Source organism: Microchirus variegatus (assembly GCF_963457635.1).
Source record: "Microchirus variegatus genome assembly, chromosome: 12".
Classification (NCBI taxonomy): Eukaryota; Metazoa; Chordata; class Actinopteri; order Pleuronectiformes; family Soleidae; genus Microchirus; species Microchirus variegatus.
This window is the reverse complement of record NC_139813.1, coordinates 24,017,447-24,036,290: the sequence shown is the minus strand read 5'-3', so window position 1 is coordinate 24,036,290 and position 18,844 is coordinate 24,017,447. Positions and strand designations below refer to the sequence as shown.

General features: G+C 41.1%; 1 protein-coding gene across 1 annotated transcript in view; it reads right to left on the bottom strand.

Annotated features, from left to right (window-relative positions):
• kif3ca (kinesin family member 3Ca) overlaps nt 1-12,811 on the bottom strand; it is a gene marked incomplete at both ends in the record, with an annotated part of 15,956 nt that extends 3,145 nt beyond the window's left edge. Inside the window, 3 exons of the mRNA XM_083899151.1 lie at nt 3,080-3,202; nt 4,136-4,237; nt 11,390-12,811. Coding sequence (XP_083755277.1) covers nt 3,080-3,202; nt 4,136-4,237; nt 11,390-12,811 — 1,647 coding nt within the window. The remainder of the gene's footprint in view (nt 1-3,079; nt 3,203-4,135; nt 4,238-11,389) is intronic.
• Between the last annotated feature and the right edge of the window lie 6,033 nt (nt 12,812-18,844).

Genomic DNA, 18,844 nt, shown 5'->3' with positions numbered 1-18,844 from the left:
TAATAAAGCAGTAAAGCGGGTTGAACAGGTGTACCTAATGAAGTGGCCGATTAAGATCACACCCACACACACACTCATACACCTACTCTGTATCTGGAGAGGGCTCCCATCGCTATGGCAACCCTGGCGTACTGAGTGAGGGGTCGCTTATAACCGACGGCAGACGCCGGCCTTTTCTTCATCTGTGAGGATTTACTGGAAGAAGAAGAAATCAATCATCAATACTCAGTATTACATATATACACACATATATATATATGTGTGTATATATATATATATATATATATGTATATCACACTGACCTTTCAGCGGGAACCAGAGGCTGGAACTTCCACTGATCCTCCTCGGGGTCAAAGGTCAGCCTGTTCATGATCTTATTCTTCTCCTCTGGAGGAATGAAGTTCTCTATGATCAGGTACCTGCAACACACACACACACACACACACACACACACACACACACACACACACACACACACACACACACACACACACACACACACACACAAACCATAAAACAAGCTTTTATTTTAACGTGCAATCCACACAGACAAGGGTCTTGCTTTACGGAGGCAGCCATTTTGTGCCATCATGTGTCTACGGCAGCCCAACAGGACAAATAAGGCAGAAAGTTTATAACAAAAATGGACGTGAAATAACATCCTTTCCGGCACGTGAAGGCCACCGTAGTTTCTCCCAAATGCACTTGACATTTATTGACAGTTATTTCTGTTTTTTTCTAATTTTTACTAATTTTGCAATATTTATTGTGAACATTTATTGTCCCGTATCAAAAACAAGATGCTTTTATTTTGAAATTCGACCAAATATCATCACAAAACCCACAATTTTAATATAATTATGGAATATTGTGATATGAGTTTGACTTTTTTTCACCTTAATAGCCTCTAGTACAGGAATATGGGAAAAAATCAAATGTTAAATCACAAATCTACTGTAGTAGATGTAGATTTCGTCTTAGAATAGGAAAGCAAACATCAGAAACACATTATATTGTGTCTTAAAGAGGAATAAAATGGAAAAGATCACATATTTGACATTTATACGTCATATTTTCTGCAAAATAAGGCTTTTTCTTGACATTATATTGTCTTTATTTGTCTGCACTCACTTGAACTTGAGTTCTCTGGTGAGCTCGTTCTGAGTTTGCTCCAGCTCCTGTCGACTCCTCACGTGCTCATCGTTCACGTCCTGGATCTCTGCTTTGATGCACTGGAGCTTAGCATACAGCTACACACACACACACACACACACACACACACACACAGAGAGAGGGGGGGAGGGGGTAAGGAGGAGACACGTCACTGATGGGACCGGTCTCTCCAAACTCGTTGCCCGTGGCAACAGCACTGGAGTGTGGAGGAATGGGCGGCCGACTGGCAGCAGAGCAACATGGCTGCCCTTCCTCCGCTGTTTCTTCCACGTTTTCTTCCTTCACTTCACTCGCAGCTGAGTGCACTGGTTTCACACGTGTACGGATGTTTAAGGCTGAGATTTTTAACAAAAATACTTCTTAGAATATGATGTTAAAGTCTGCTTTGATTCGGAGCAGAATTCCTTAATCCTGGTCCTCGGGGGACACTGCTGTAACCATACATGTTTTAAGCCCCGCCCCTCCCCCCCATAGACTCAAGGATATTCAGATCTGACTTGATTTTTAAAAAACGATTTTCAACATTTTAATCCTGAGAAATCACAGATTATAGACGATCAATACGGACAAAACAATAAATAAACGTAAGTACATAAATAAATAAATAAATATATATATATATATATATATATATATATAAACAAATGTATAAATAAATACATTTATTATTTAATTATTTAATATAAATTAATAAATAAATAATATATATATATAAAAACAAATGTATAAATAAATACATTAATTAATGAATTAACTAACTAATTAATTAATTAATTAATTAATTAATATAAATTAATTAATTAATTAATTAATTAATTAATTAATTAATTAATAAGTGTAAAAATACAGCAATAGCTCTTTCATTATGAAAATGTATTGTTTTTTATTTATTTATTTATGTATTTAAATATTAATATCTGCATATATTTATTAAATTAAATGATATATTATGTATTATATATTATATATTAAATCATATAATATATTACATAATTATATTATTATTTATTTATTGTTTTGTCATTTTTGGTCCTCCATACATGAGCAGAAGATCGCGGAAATAACCAATGAGAGCGGGTAACAGATGTCGGGTACAATTGTTTGGAACCGTAACTTGTGTGTGTTTTTTAAAACTCGATATTTCCATGCTTTGGTTTCATGTTTCGTGAATTTTTCTTTTATACAACGTGTGTTAGCGCAGCTTTAGCTCAGTATCACATACACAAAAACAGAGAGTTTTTCAAATTAAAATACATCATATTGTGTGTGTGAGTTTCCACTGAGGTTTTAAAAAGCACAGAGTGAATATGTCTTTTTTCCCCTCACAGGGACGAGGACACCATGCAGCAGCAGCATGACGAGGGAGTTAGGGGACAAAAAAGGGGGATTATTATTATTATTATAATGGGGATTATTAGTCATCCACATTCACAGAGTGTGCAGTCGGTGGTCGGGGGTTAGTCCTGCTGACTCTGGGCCAATGAAACGGTGATGCAAGAGCGAGAGGAGCAGGGGAGGAGGGCGCAAATTAAAGGAGGTGAGATTCTGACCAGTGACAGGAAACAGGAAGTGATGTGGACACAAGGATGGAGGAGGGAGGGTGGAGTTTCCAGGTAAGAGCAGGAGCAGGAGGAGGAAGAGGAAGAGGAGGACAAACCTTCAAGTACTGAGATTTAAGTGTGCGTCCAGCAACGGAGCACGGGGGGCCGAGGCATTAGGGTCCAGGTCAAGGGTCAAGGAGTGAAAGAGGGATATACTCACGTTAGGAACAAAAACAGGGACGGTGTACGAGTGTGTGCTTACTGGATCACTCAGGACAGATACTAAAACCTGGTCTGAATAGGGTCATAGATAGAGTGTATTTTATCTACGTGGATTATGTAGATATTTCGTCTTTTTTTTTTACCTTCTTGAGTTTCTTGGTCTTGGCCTCCACCTCCTGCTGCAGGGACGTGAACGTCTCCCGCAGCTCCAGCGTCTCCTCGTCCTGCGACAACATCTGCTGATGCATCTCCCGCTCCCGACGAGTCTGAGGGGAAATTAAATAGATATTAGTATAACAGGTGTTATACAGTATGTTTTATGGGGATTAAACACACGGATTAACACTAGAAACACAAATATTAACAGTGAAAAAACACAGATTAACACTAAAACACAGTGATTAACACTAAAAACACAACGATTAACACTGATTAACACTAAAACACACATATTAACACAGATTAACACTAAAAACACAACGATCAACACTAAAAACACACATATTAAGACTAAAAACACACATATTAAGACTAAAAACACATGGATTAACACTAAAAACACAACGATTAACACTAAAAACACACAGATTAATACCAAAAACACACAAATTAACACTAAAAACACATGGATTAACACTAAAAACACAACGATTAACACTAAAAACACACAGATTAATACCAAAAACACACATATTAAGACTAAAAACACACCGGTTAAGGCTAAAAACACACAGATTAACACTGAAAACACACAGATTAACACTAGAAACACACATATTAACACTAGAAACACACATATTAACACTAAAAACACAGATAACACTAAAAACACACAGATTAACACACGTATTAACACTAAAACACATGGATTAACACTAAAAACACACATATTAACACTAAAAACACAAAGATTAACACTAAAAACACACATATAAACACTAAAAACACAAGGATTAACACTAAAAACACACAGATTAACACACGGATTGACACTAAAACACATGGATTAACACTAAAAACACACATATTAACATTAAAAACACAAGGATTAACACTAAAAATACAGATAACACTAAAAACACACATTAACACTAAAAACACAAGGTTTAACACTAAAAACACACAGATTAACACACGGATTGACACTAGAAACACACGGATTAACACTAAAAACACACAGAGTAACACAGAGGTTTTACCTGCTCAGTGATCTCCTGCTGCTTCATCTCCAGCATCTTCTGCTGCTCGTTGGTATGATCCATGATGTTCTTCCCACCCACCAGCAGTTTGCTCTCCATCGCCTGAAAAAACAATTCATATGAACACATTTAAAATGTTAAATCATACATTATATTTAACCAGGGACATTTCCATAAACTCTCTGTGGGATTGGGAAGTTTAGTTGAGGAATACTGGAAATGTGACAAAAAATGGAAACATACCATTATAATTATGGGAATTTCTGCAAACCTACTTATGTCTGTTAATGCTCATGATGACACTTTATGCCTCTGGTTAGAGCATCTCTGGTACACACACACACACACACACACACACACACACACACACACTGTGTCACTATAAAGGATCTTTGTCCTGAGGACAGAGAGGAAGAAAGATGATGGACGGATGAAGAAAAAAATAAAAATGTAAAGAAGAGGAAAGAGAGATCAAACAGTGTCAGCGGCCATTTTATACTGGACACAGTCCAGTCCCAGGACTTTGTACACAAAGACTGTGTGTGTGTGTGTGTGTGTGTGTGTGTGTGTGTGTGTGTGTGTGTGTGTGTGTGTGTGTGTGTGTGTGTGTGTGTGTGTGTGTGTCTATACATTCTCTATTACAATTACACACACACAGAGTACAGTGGAGTCCTTCAGTGTGGACACGTCTGCAGCAGGTCTGTACAGAAAGACTCTTTGTTTGGAGCTGTCTTTGTGTAGCGTGTGTGCGTGTGTGTGTGTGTGTGTGTGTGTGTGTGTGTGTGTGTGTGTGTGTGTGTGTGTGTGTGTGTGTGTGTGTACATGTCTGTCGTAGGCTGTGAAAGCAAACCCTGATTTAATACCCATCTTTGTGAGGACACACCTCATCGCCTAGCCGCTAGCCTCGGTTCAATCGTCCCAATTTGCTTTCACACTTTAGTGAAATGAACCGAACCTTTTGAATAACGTATTACCCACAATGCCCTGCGTTGTAGTCCGCTTCCTGCCTTCGGTTCACTTGAAGCAAACCCGAGACGTGCGTTTTAAGGCGGACCAGAGTTTGCAAATCAGAACTGGGCGAAAAATATAACAGAAAATAATCAAGAGTATACGGCTCTGTAGCACCCCCCAGAGGCAAAACCCCGGTAGGACAAATCGGAAAATAATTTTCCACCAAATTTCACGAAACTTGGTAGAAACATGTCGAAGCCCAAGACGAACAAAAAAGTCTATTGTGACAATAGCCTCAACTCAATGGGAAGTCGGCCATTTTGAATTTCGTAATTCACGTTAATCTTAATCTAAAGTTATCACAGCGTGTCGCAGATTCAATAGGGGGCGTCCAATCATGTCCACCGCTTCCGGGTACCGTAATTCCTCTAAACGGTTTAAATAACTGAGCATTTTTACAGCCATAAAATCAAAATAAATCGACGGCCTGAACACCAAGGGTTAAAGGTGCATTTCACTGCATATTTGTTTATTTAATGAGTTCACAAGTGATTTACTCAAACTGTGGCTGTGACTGAATCAGCTGCTGACGCTAAAGTGCAGCCACATCACCCTCTCACATCACCCTCTCACATCACCCTCTCACCCCTCGCTGGCCACATTACAATCGGCCAATCACAGCGAGGCCAAGGCCGGGACCTGCTGGGAGAGAGCGGCTATAAATATGATCTGACGACAACGGCTCTGTGTGTGTGTGTGTGTGTGTGTGTGTGTGTGTGTCGCAGAAAGACAAAAAGAATAAAGAAAGAAAAGGCCACGACTTACAGCCTGAGCTCTCATTCACTGAGGTCACATGACACGAGGGGAGACCCGGTGACTGTTGCTATGACATCAGCTGCTGCACCCGGCGCACGCATTTATGACGTAATCGCCCTTTAAATTCTGCCAAATTACATTCAAGAAAACCAATAATGACACATTCAGGTTTACAAGATGAATAAATACTGTTATTATTGATTGAATTATTCGTGTATTTATGAGGCTACAGTTGTTATACGAGCAAATAATGACATGAATTCATATTTTCATGTCTCTATGTGTGTGTGTGTTTGTTTGTGTCCTTGTGCGAGAGACAGAGGACAGTGAGTTGTTTAAGAAGCGGCTCGGATGTCGGCGCTGATCACATGACCTCAGTCTGCAGACATAATGTACACACACACACACACACACAGACACACACACACACGTAGAGAAAGAGAGAGTTGATTCATCAATATTTCAGTGATGCAGCTCTCCCTCGATGCTGAAAGATGGAAAGCAGCAGTGAGCTGTTTTCTCTTTCTCACACACACACACACACCTGTGTGTTGGTCTCACAGTCTTTGTGAGGACCCTTATTGACATAATGCATTCCGTAGCCCTTAACCATCACAACGAAGTGCCTTACCTTAACCCTTAACCTAACCCTAACCTAAAACTAATTTTAACCCTAACCCTAAAACCAGATCTTAACCCTGAAAAAGCACTTTAAAGGTGTGAACATAGCAACAAATACAAAAACAGATACACATAGTCTGGATTACCATAACTACTAACCCTTACCGTAACCATACAACATCATCTTTACCTAAAATGTAATACTTTACGTTAAGGGGATTTGATTTTTGTCCCCATATTGTGAGTGGAACACACACAAACCTGTTTTTCTGTATTAGTGAGGACACATCATTGACATAATAATGCATCCCCGAGCCCATTAGCCTTACCTTAACCACCTGAACTTCAATGCCAAACCATAACCCTTAACCCACTTCCTGCACTTAAGATAATGTTTTTCTTGGTCCTCACAAAGGTACATGTACAAACACACACAACATGTCCACTTTCTTAAAATGTCCAAGGTCTTTGGTCCTCACAACAATACCCATACAAGAACACACACACACACACACTAATGAGACAGGAAGGCAGCTTTATAAACAGGAAACAGACATTTTTTTACCCATAAAGCCGAGCATGTATGTATGCATACATGAGTGTGTGTGTGTATTTTTTTCCGATGAGGCAGTGGACATTGTTGCTGACCGGACGCTCTGATTGGCCGAGCTTCAGCTGACAGGATGTAGGGAAAAAAAAACACACACACACACTTTAGTGTTTCAGAGTCAAAGCCGATGTCGTCCTCTGATAATGAGACAGACAGACAGACGAGTGAGGACCAGAGGACACATTAATGTCTTTAAATCCATTAAAGCGTCACTCTGTCACACGCTAGCACCCAACACTTACACACACACAAGTTTCAGAGAAGTGGGGTTATTTCCTTAACCTAAAGTTCTCTTAAAACATCCAATTCATCAGCCTGTGTTTCAGAGAACTGGGGTTAATTCCTTAACCTAAACTTATCGTTCAACATTTGTTTCACCTTGCTAATGTTTCAGAGAACTAGGGTTAATTCCTTAACCTAAAGTTACCTTGAAACATCCAATTTACCTCACTGTTTCAGAGAACTAGGGTTGATTCCTTAACCTAAAGTTCCCTTTTAACATTTGCTTCACTTTGCTAATATTTCAGAGAACTGGGGTTAATTCCTTAACCTAAAGTTATCTTTAAATATCCAATTTACCTCACTGTTTCAGAGAACTGGGGTTAATTCCTTAACCTAAAGTTATCTTTGGACATTTGTTTCACCTTGCTAATGTTTCAGAGAACCAGAGTTAATCGCTTAACCTAAAGTAGGGCAGGTCAGAGAAACTAAAAACTAAAAGTTAAAGCGAGTAAAGCTATGTTGTAGCTTTTCTGGACAATGTTAGCCTTTAGCTTCCAAACCAAGATCAACCAAAAGTCAAATGTTGTTTCTTGTGAAATAAAATCACGTTTTCGGGACTTTCAAGGTCATCATTTACAGAAAAACACAGGACAAAATAGACAGTGTCTGTATGTGTCAGTGCAGTTTTGACCCAGAAAAGCAGTTTCTAAGAATAGTCCTCACACACACACACACACAGAGTCGTACATGTCAGCCTCTTTAAATGAGGAGCAGTCACTGCACTCATACCTGTTTCATAACAGCAGCGCTGACGCAAACATTCACAATAAAAAAAAACAGCGTGTTAAAGGATAAAATAAGTCAGAGTTTGTCCTGAGGACACAGTGATGTGATGTAACTGGAACACGATGAGAAATCTATGCAGTGCTGTGTATATGAGCGAGCGCTGACGGAAACACGTATAGGATTTTAGCTTAAACAGGAAGCAGCAGCAGCAACATGAGCTTAAATCACTGGTAATTTGATTTAAATAGAAATCTATCCATCCATTAACAGGGATCACGGCAAAGAAGTGGAGCCGATCGAAGCTAATGCTAACGCTAAGTGAAAAGTCACATCTCTTAAGCTGCTAATATTGTGTTTTTCTTTCATCTTATTTCTTAATTATCTTCCTCAGTGTTGGCTCAAATATAACACAATTAATTTCCCCGCAGAGATTAGTAAATTATTCTGATTCTAATTCACACAAAATAGAAACTGCCGTGTAAATTAACAGCTGAGCAGTCACGTGATCCATAATTGGAGAATATATCGTACCATGAAGGTCACTTTACCAGTTTCTGACCCACTTATATTTGCTGTGTGTGTTTGTGTTTGTGCAGAGGAGAGAAAAAGGAAGGAGCAGAAGGGAATTTAATCAAATTTCCATTCCGATATAATCTGTAATCACTGATGCTTCCTTCCTTCTCTCTCTGTCTCTTTCATGTCTCTGACTTTCTGCCTGACAACCTCTCTGTCATTGGTCCACAGAGAAGATAAAAAAAACCTCAAGATCCAATCAGAGAGAAGTCCCACTGTGGTCTCCGTCACCTCATCACAACAAAAATCAGAGAATATCACATGATTTATGCTTTAAATTACAGTAGCATTGACATTATTTATGGCTTTGAGGCGACTCGGATTTCCTTTTGAAATCCAGCGGATGAAAGACGGGAAACGCTGCTCGCTTTAATCATCTTCGTCCTCGGGGGGAGAAGAGGAAGAGAAGCAGCTCTGGTTCAGCGACAAACAGCATCAGCTGGTGTTGTTGAGGACGACTAGACCAGAAGAAACACCAGGAGACTCGAAGAGAGAGAAGCGTGCAGGAAAACAACGCGATGCGTTCCATTTGTTAGTCGTAACTCGGGAAATTTAGAGCCGCGCTGGAAGTGTATCGTGGAAAAAAATCGCCGTGTGACTCTTTAAAAACACACAGAACATCAAGTTCCCTCTTTACAGTAAACTGATCCAGTTCTCGCTCTCTCTGGTCAGTCCAGGACACATAGACGATAGACTGCAGTGATTCTGCACGGATGAATTATCGACTGCTCACACACACAAGTAAATGACTGCAGGTCAGTGTGTGTGTGTGTGTGTGTGCAAAAGGAGAAGTGACATTTTAAGCTACAGTGTCCACAGTTCTTGTCTGAACACCTGAGTAAACACTGTAGAGCTGCAGGACATGATAATGATAAAAAATAATGATAATTCTATGACTGTGATGTGATTAATAACTGATACAACTTGGTTTTTTTGCCTCTTCACTGTCTTTTATATTTAAAGAAATTGGTCAAAATCAAAGAGATTATAAAAGTTTTGTTCGTCCACTTTTGGTCCGACTTCCTTTTATGTCGGTTTAAACATGCGTAAAGCTGCCGGGACACAAAAACTAGCCCTTTACCCAAAAATTAACCATCACACCTAAGTGCTTAATCCTAACCCTAACCCTTCATATAAACCCAATTCTAACCCTAACACAAAAACCAGGTCTGAACCCAGAAAAGGCCCTTTAAAGACATGTGTGCTCACAATCTTTTGGGTCCTCACAAAGATACAAATACTAGAACACACACAAACACACACATGCAATTAAAAGCTGCAGGATTACTGTCAGTAATGTGACCTAATAGCAGCTCAGGTCAGATTATGACACATGATAATCCCACGGGCCACATGTCCTTAATCTGCTTCACCTAGCGCATGTGTGTGTGTGTGTGTGTATGTGTGTTCTTCTTCTGTATTTGTTGCCTCTTTCTGTCATAAACACTGACTTTGTCAAGACCAGACGTCCTCAAAGAGACAAGAACCTGGTCCTAATGAGGCAGAACCTCATTTCTGAGGGGACTGCTGGTTATGTTTAGGGTTAATATTTGGATCGTGGTTATGATTTAAGTTTAGGGATTAGGCTTTTGGGTCCTGAGAAGAATAGCTGTACAAACGTGTGTGTGTGTGTGTGTGTGGAGACAGAAAGACGATATGCCAAAAGCCAACGGCTAAAAAAAACTCCATGAGAACTGAGTTTACTTTGTTTGCTGAAGATCATCAAACTGAAAAGCCATCATTTTGCCAAGTTAAGCTCACTCAGTTTCATTTGCTTCCTGTAAAATATGCTGAAAACATGGAAAGATTGATTGATTGATTGATTGAAGCTGCCCTTGCTATGAAGGAGAGGCAGTCGTGGGTCATACTGTTTCTGTTAAAACTGCATGAGCAGCAAATCAGAACCTCGCCGCTGAATTAACACAACATTAACATTTAGCCAAAGACGGCTGATTACAGCTGTGAGGCACAGGCTGCAACCATTACACCGTAATTACATTAGCTTAAGTGAATAATCAGCAGGAAACTCTGATAATTGATGTTGATCGGGAAAAGAAACAAAGACATTGAGCCAATTCCAATTCAACCCTTAATGTTAACTGGCCCTCAAAACCAAGTGCTGAGGGTTATTTTGTCACTTAGAAATGGGACACCCCTTAAATGCAGATACGTCTTCAGACTGTAGGGGGCAGAATAACGCGGAAAGCTGCGTACAGTCTGTCAACTCCAAAAAAGAATAATACAATGGTTTTCATAATTTTTATATCTCTATTAACAAAGAAAATACTTATAATTTGTAGAGTACTCGTTTCGCTGCTTTCGGCACCATCTTTGCTATGTCAAAACACGCAATGCATTCTGGGTAGCCCTTGCTCCCAAGGGTGGTCTCGGAAAATCTCAATATTGAGGGCGATACAGCCCTTAAACTTGCCCCTCAACTTATTTTTTCCGAGAATCGGGACAGCACTTGAACTAGAGGGAGCGCACATTTTTGAGATTGAGGGTTAAGATTGAGGATTAGGATTGAGGGTTAGGATTGAGGGTTAAGCAAAGAATTGGAATTCACCCATTGACTCGATTTGGTATCACTTTCACGTCCTTTGTGTCTAGAATGAATTGTGTCATGAAGGAGTGAAGGTACAAAGACAGGAAGGACTCTGGATGTTAGGTCTAACCTTGTACTTGGCCGTCAGCTGCTCGGTGGCTTCCTGCTCCTTCCTCAGGTCTCCCATCATCCTCTCCTTCTCTCCCAGCAGCCTTTGCTTCTCCTCGGCCAACATGAACTGATCGCCCCTGATGGCCTCTGTCTCCCTCTCCAGCCGCTGCTCCTCCAGCTTCGCGTAGTCCTCTGCGTCCTTCTCCACCTCCAGCTCGCCGTCGTCCTCCTCCGCCTCTTCGTCCCAGCTCTCGTCGCCGCCGCCGTCGCCGTCGCCGTCCACCTGCTCCTTCTTCTGTTTGCTCCTCCACTTCCTGTGGTTGAGCTGCGCGCGGAGGCGAGCGATCTCGTTCTGGAACTCGCGCAGCAGGGCGTCCTTGGGGTCCTCGTTGACCCGCGGTTGGTTCTGGATGTTCTTGGCGCGGTTGGCGTAGCGCAGGGTGGTGAGGGTTTCGTCGTAGTGCTGCGGCGCCGGGCCCAAAGTGGCGACCATGACCGTCTTCGCGTTCCCGCCTAAGGAGTCCTGCAGCAGCCGGGTCAGCTTGGAGTCCCGGTAAGGCACGTGGCTGCTACGTCCGTCTGCTAGCGCTGAGATCACGTTCCCCAGAGCCGACAGGGAGAGGTTGATCTTGGCGGCTTCTTTCAGACGTTCTCCCTGGACGCCGGTCTTGGCTTGGCGTTCGCTGCCAGCCAGATCTACCAGATTCAGGCGTCCGACTCGGATGTGCTTCCTCCCGTCCGGTCCGGGCTGGCTGCACTCCACCGTGATCAGGAACAAGGCGTGAGACCTCGAGGAGTGCTCGTTCATGTCCGTCGCGCCGACCGCCCTCGCCTGGTTCCCCACGTTCATCACCTCCTCGATCTCCTTGATGCTCTTGCAAACGCACGACGTGAGGTCTTGGACGTAGACGCCGGTTTCCGGTCTCTCCCTGAGCTCCAGGGCTCTGGCGGTGCCGTGGTTGGGGTCGAGGAGATCCCGGACCTCCTCGCGATAGATCTCGAGGTAGGACGCCCGCACCAGGTACTGCCTGTCCGACTGCGAGCGGGAGATGTGAGTGAAGATGTGGTCGAAGGCGTTGGGGATCACGCCGCGCTTCTCCGGGTCCATCCACGCGCCCTGCATGGTGTACGTCTTCCCGGTTCCGGTTTGCCCGTACGCGAATATGGTGCCGTTGAACCCCGCGAGCACCGAGTCGATCAGCGGCCGCACGCTCTCGTCGTACAGGTCCCGCTGCTTGGAGTTTGCGTCGTAGACGCCGTCGAACGTGAACGTTTTCTGGGGCTCGCTGGCCGTTGCGCGGGGGTTCCTGAGGATCACCTGTCCGAGGCCCAGGTCCATCTGCACGATGCCCCCTGCTGGCCCGTTGGACTCCTCTTTGCGGTTCAACGGGCGCAATCGGACGACCACCTTCACCGACTCGCTGCTTTTGTTTTTCGACATGACTGCTGTCTGATTATTGTACAAAATGATGAATGATTATGAATCCTTCTCAGCGTAAGTATCCTCCTGTGTGACATGTACAACCATTGATTTCTTATTTTTATATCAAATTCAGTATGGCTTCTTCATCATATCATGAACAACAATGGCTTCACAGCTTCATATTACAAATATGAGCAGAAATAATGAGATGCCACAGTGTCTGGAGGCTAATTATCTTTGCTTATTGTCTAAAAACAAACGATCAGCAGCAGCAGCAGCTCTCACGCGGTGGATCGACGCTCCATTGCAGATCCAGGTTCCATCCGTAGAAGAAGAAGGAAAAAAAACAAAAAACAAGACATCCAACGACGCCGGTAACGGATTCATTCAGTTCACGTCACTATAATCACGTCACGTTCATGTCTCGGTGTCAAACAGCCGGTAACATCCGCTCCGCTCCGCTGCACACATCCGTGTCCCCCTCTGTCCCTCTGTCCCTCCGACCGTCGGTCCCTCTGTCCCCAAAGTCCACCGCCGAGGACTGATGCTCGAATGTGGATGTGGATGTTGAGCGGAGACACGGAGCTCTTCTCCTCCTCCTCCTCCTGCTGCTGCTGCTGCTCCTCCTTCTCCTCCTCCTCCTGAACGCAACACACACACACACACACACACACACGCACACACGAGACACACACTCACCACCACACCCCACACCACTGCGGTGGCGAGCAAAGGATCATGGGAAATGAAGTGCTTTTCATATGCATAGATAGATAGATAGATAGATAGATAGATAGATAGATAGATAGATAGATAGATAGATAGATAGATAGATAGATAGATAGATAGATAGATAGATAGATAGATAGATAGATAGATAGATAGATAGATAGATAGATAGATAGATAGATAGAAAAATAGATAGATAGATAGATAGATAGATAGATAGATAGATAGATAGATAGATAGATAGATAGATAGATAGATAGATAGATAGATAGATAGATAGATAGATAGATAGATAGATAGATAGATTGCTCGCTAGCTTGACATCTTGCTAGCTTGACATGAGATTGATAGATAGACTTTTGTAGAACAGTTAGCATATATACTATAAATTATATATATATATGTATATGTACATATATGCATTTCATTTTATCTAATTTCAGTCTTATTATTCTCTCTTTTTAAAAATTTTTTTTATTAATGTTGTATTCAAAACTCTCCTAATCCTCTAACTATTTCCTATTTTATTTTCCTTAAATTATTCCTCTCTCTAACCCCTAACATTAAATTACATTATAAAATACATCAATGTTGTATATTATGTTGTTACAGTATGTTGACTTCTATATAAATACTTATATACATTGTTTTTTCAAAAAAGTTCTAAAATGAATAAAACATTTTTCTTACATTTAGTTTATTGCATTACCTGGTTTTATCTCATTTTCATGTCATTTAAATAATAAGGATGTATTATAAATTATCTTCAAGTTTAAAAAAATATATAAAGAGGAATAAAAGTAAATGATGATCTATGAATAGATAAGAGATATGAATTTGAAAGTGATTCTTATGGGATAACAATTTCAAGACTTGTTTAATATTCAATAACTATAACACTCTTTTCAAATATAACACAACAGCACCACCTGGTGACACAGCTGTGGAACACACCTTGACCTGCGGCTGTTTCAATGTCACCACAAGGGGGCAGAAGAATCCAGTGAGCATGGGTGACAGTTTTCCAGGTGTGGGAAGGTGACACACAGACACTGTGGGAGGATATATTCTCTCTCTATATATATAGAACCATGATGTTCTCTGTGTGTTATTCATGTATAACTGCTGATGAAGCACTAAACCTCGGCCATGTTGTCACTCAAAACACGACGTTACTCGTCTCTCGGAGGGAAGCGATGTCACAACCGCTGACTGATGCCACCTCATGTCGTTGTGTTGAGTGTAAACTGGCAGCAGAATCAACAGAGTTCTGAAAGAATAAACAGTGTGTGTGTAGGTGTGTTGACATCTCTGTGGCGTGGAGCCAGTGATGAAAATTACCCACATGATGTGGATGAAAATCCCCTTGACTCGTGGCGTTACCCTGTTTGAATCACACCCGAGGAAGTTACAGGTCAAGGTAGATTTGGTAAATTTGAGAACAGGATGAGGGGAATATTTGCACGTCAAACTAAATGTACTGTGCATTGTGATTAATGTCAAACGTTTTAGTTTTTCCTGGTGTTTTCCATTAAAATTACATGTTTTGTTGTGATTAATGAACATTTAAAGCTCAAATTGTGTCACATGTGTCATAAAATATAGAGTATGATGCAACCCAGTGATTCCCAAAGACTGGGTCGGGACCCACAGACGGGTCGCGGGTGATTTTTTCCGGGTCCCCAAACAAATTTCCAGAATTTTTCCAACCTTTTATTTCAGATTTATACAGGATGTTTGGGAAACAAAGACGTGGTCTGTTTGTCTAAAACTGAGTCAAAGTTGCCTGTTTTCGGAAGAACTCGAACCAGGAAGTGGGAACTTTGCCAGAAGCTATGTGCATTTCAACGAGCGAGAACAGGAAGTAAAAGGAATTTTCAGGTCAATTTATTTATTACATTTATTTTTTTTAGCCCCCAAAGGAAACTTTGGTATGGATTTTATTATCCATTTACTGGGAAACCTATTCATACATTATCAATTATCCATAGAATGTTGTGTTAACTATTCTGTTTAATATTTAGCTTTTAAAATGCTATTAAATGGCCCAATAAAATATGCAATTTTTTTCCAACTATTGCTTCCTATTTAGCTTATTAATATAATAGAATGACATGTTTTAAAGGCGCCATATGTAAGAATGTGGCCAAAAACGGTTACTACACTCAAATTCAAAATACCGAGGTCTTTTAGGTTTCGTTTTCTGACGTGACTGGCAACCCGTGGTTGCTCGGCAGCTGAGACTCTACCGACTGCAATGATTGGTAGACGGCGGTAGGTGGCGCCACATGCCAAAACATGATTTCAAAACATAAACATGATTTGCAGTCTGCAAAAGTACTTTGGCTGTACTGTTGTTGTTGGTGAGTTCAGTTTCAAGAAGGGGGAAAAGCAGTATTTATTCAAACTAAACATAAGGATGGAGCTTCCTGTGATCAGCATGCATACCATATACTGTCGCTCAGTTATTCCCCCCCCCTCCCTCCCTCTCTCCCTTTCACTTCCTGTGATCTTTCCACATTTTACTCTTCTTTAAAGCAAAAAAATACTCACCAAAAAAGTCATATAATTGACTTGTCAAACAGGTACACATGTACACACACACAACTCCCCGACTTAACAGCTGTAATTGTGAGCACAGTGCGGTCGTTTCATTTGCATGGTATAGAGCGTGAGAGTGTGAGGCGAATCCATGGGGCCCCTCGCAACAAAAATTCAGGAATGCACACTGATCTGGGAAGACGAGTTCTTGCATTAAAAGACGTGATTTATTACAGTAACACAGATTGTTTCCCCCCCCGGAGAAGGAGGAGGAAGAGAGAGAAGACACGATTAGAATATGAACCACGACGAAAACTAAGTTTCAGCCTGGAGAGAATCTCCAATAAAACTATCTGCGTGTCTCTTTACCATCTGTTTCGGGCTCGTCTCTGCGTGAGCTGGTTCTGGGTGAGATGTCAGCATCTGTTTTCTTTTTGGTCGTACTACGAGCACGCCTCAGCTAATGGCGCTCTTTGTTTTTGACATGAAACCTCATTGTACGTGATTTTTCATTTATGTTCCCAGAGGAAGGGAAAGTGTTCTTCATTAGCCTTAGGATCGCTGTGGAAAAGAACTGTTGTATATTTGTGAAATTACACTCATTTAAACAGTTTTTATAGGAATTGATACACTATGTAAGTTGGAAACTTTCCATATGAATTAACAGGAATTATTGTGAATTAATGGGAATAAACTGGAAATGTTCAAAGTTGAAGGTTGGGAACATAAATATAGTTGGTAAAAAATAATATTAGATCTATGGTTTTTAAGGTTTAACTAGCAACCATTAAATCAAAATGTATTATGCTAAATGTAAGCTAAACTTAAGCTAGTGTGAAATAACTCCACAAACAAAGGCATACGTGGCATTTTCTGATAAATAATATGATTTAAAAAAAAAAAAAAAAAATGCAGATATGTAGATAGTTAGCTGAACTAATAGAAGGGTATTCAAAATATTTTACAACTGATGTGTGAAATATTGTGTGGCTACATAAAACCACGTAGCAGGAGGCAGAAGAAACAGCATCACATTTGAGGTAGCTAGCTAGCTAGCTAGCCCCATGAAAAGCTAGCTTCTTTAATTAAATGGTGCTAGCTAGCTAGTTAATTCACCAAAAAATGAACCGACCAAACTATCGTTTCCATGTTTTACGTACATTTTTGTTTGTTTGTGACATAAATCTTTATCCGAAAGTGGTAAAATTCCAAAATCTACCTCTTCCAGCCACAGCAAATGTGAATATTTAGATTCAGGGAACACTAATGACAACTTATACACTGAGAAATTCAACTTATTATTGAAGAAACCTACTGAAAATGTAAGTAATTGTTTAAAACAATGAAGGAATAACCTCCTGCCTTGTTTTTATGTGCATTTTTACTTGAAATTCGTCACATAAATTGGGCATTAAAGCTAAATAGACAAAAAACGTGTGTCAAAACAAGATAGTTGCTCATCTGCAGAGCCAGTCCAAGCCTTTATGATGAGTCCTTCAGCTGCAGCAGTGTTTAAACTGTGATCCGACTCATTACACCGACAACACTTGACTTGTGTCAATATTTGATCGTTCACACTGTCGGCAGACGGAATTGATTGGACGTGTATTTGGTTTCAAAGCTGTTGACATAATGTTCATCTTTGTATGTTTACCACTGATACAATGTGACACTCTATTGTGAGACACGCTCAAGTACATGTCTCTGGGACATGTCCTCAAAGGCTGGGGTAACAGGGAACTCAAACTGGCAACCGTCTTCCACTGTGTGCTATATACTAGCGTCCCATATCAAAACAAACACTTTCATTTTGAAATTCGCTCCGACCTAGAGTGGGGAAAAAAAACAACTTTCAACAACATTTCGATGTGTCTAGCTCATTTATGTAGGGTGCAAATCGCCAAAATTCAAAAAGGTCGACTTCCTGTTGAGTTGAGGCCATGGTCTTCCCGCCAAGTTTCAGGAAATTCCGTGGAGCTCAATCTATGCCAAAGTTATAGGGCAAAATTCGCCAAGGGTTGCCATGACGAGTGCCATGGAAGGACTCATCATAAAGACGTAGATTTACTACGTAGATTTGTAGAAACGAAGATAGAGTTGTAGGAACATACGTACATGGATTCGCAAATTGCCAAAATGAACGCCAAAATTCAAAAAAGGCCGACTTCCTGTTGAGTTGAGGCCATTATAGGGCACTTCCTGTATCGTGGCGAATGGGTTGCCGTGGTCACGCCGTTTTGAATCCGCAAAAACTTTCGACAAGTTTGCTAACATTGATAACAAACAAATATTATGCCTCAGCCTTAGCTATTGTGCGTTAGCTATACACTGTGTTTAAAAGACGTTGAGGTCGTGGGCCATGTTTTCATTATAAAATTTAGTGGGGGGGCCGCATGTAATCGATTGGGGGTGGGCCGCATACGGCAGTTTGTCACCAGTGCTCTAAGGTTAAAAAACTACAATTACTGCAATTTATCGTGTTAAATTCCAATCAATTATCAAGCTTGGGGGCCCCATAAAGGCGTGGGCCGGCCCTGCATCGGGGGGTCATGAGGGTGAAAGATCCCGAGCATTTTCCTGTTTTCCACAGTTTGTACACATCCTGCACCACAAGGGTCAAAGATGTCCACTACTTTATTTATTATTTCTTTCTTCTTTCACAAAAAGGTGCAGCAGTTTGTTTGTGCCATTCTTTTATTCCTCTTTCTGTCTTTCTTAATGCTTCCTTCTTGGTTTGTTTCAAGTCTGTACTCGGCAGTGGAGAGCAGGGCATACTCAGCA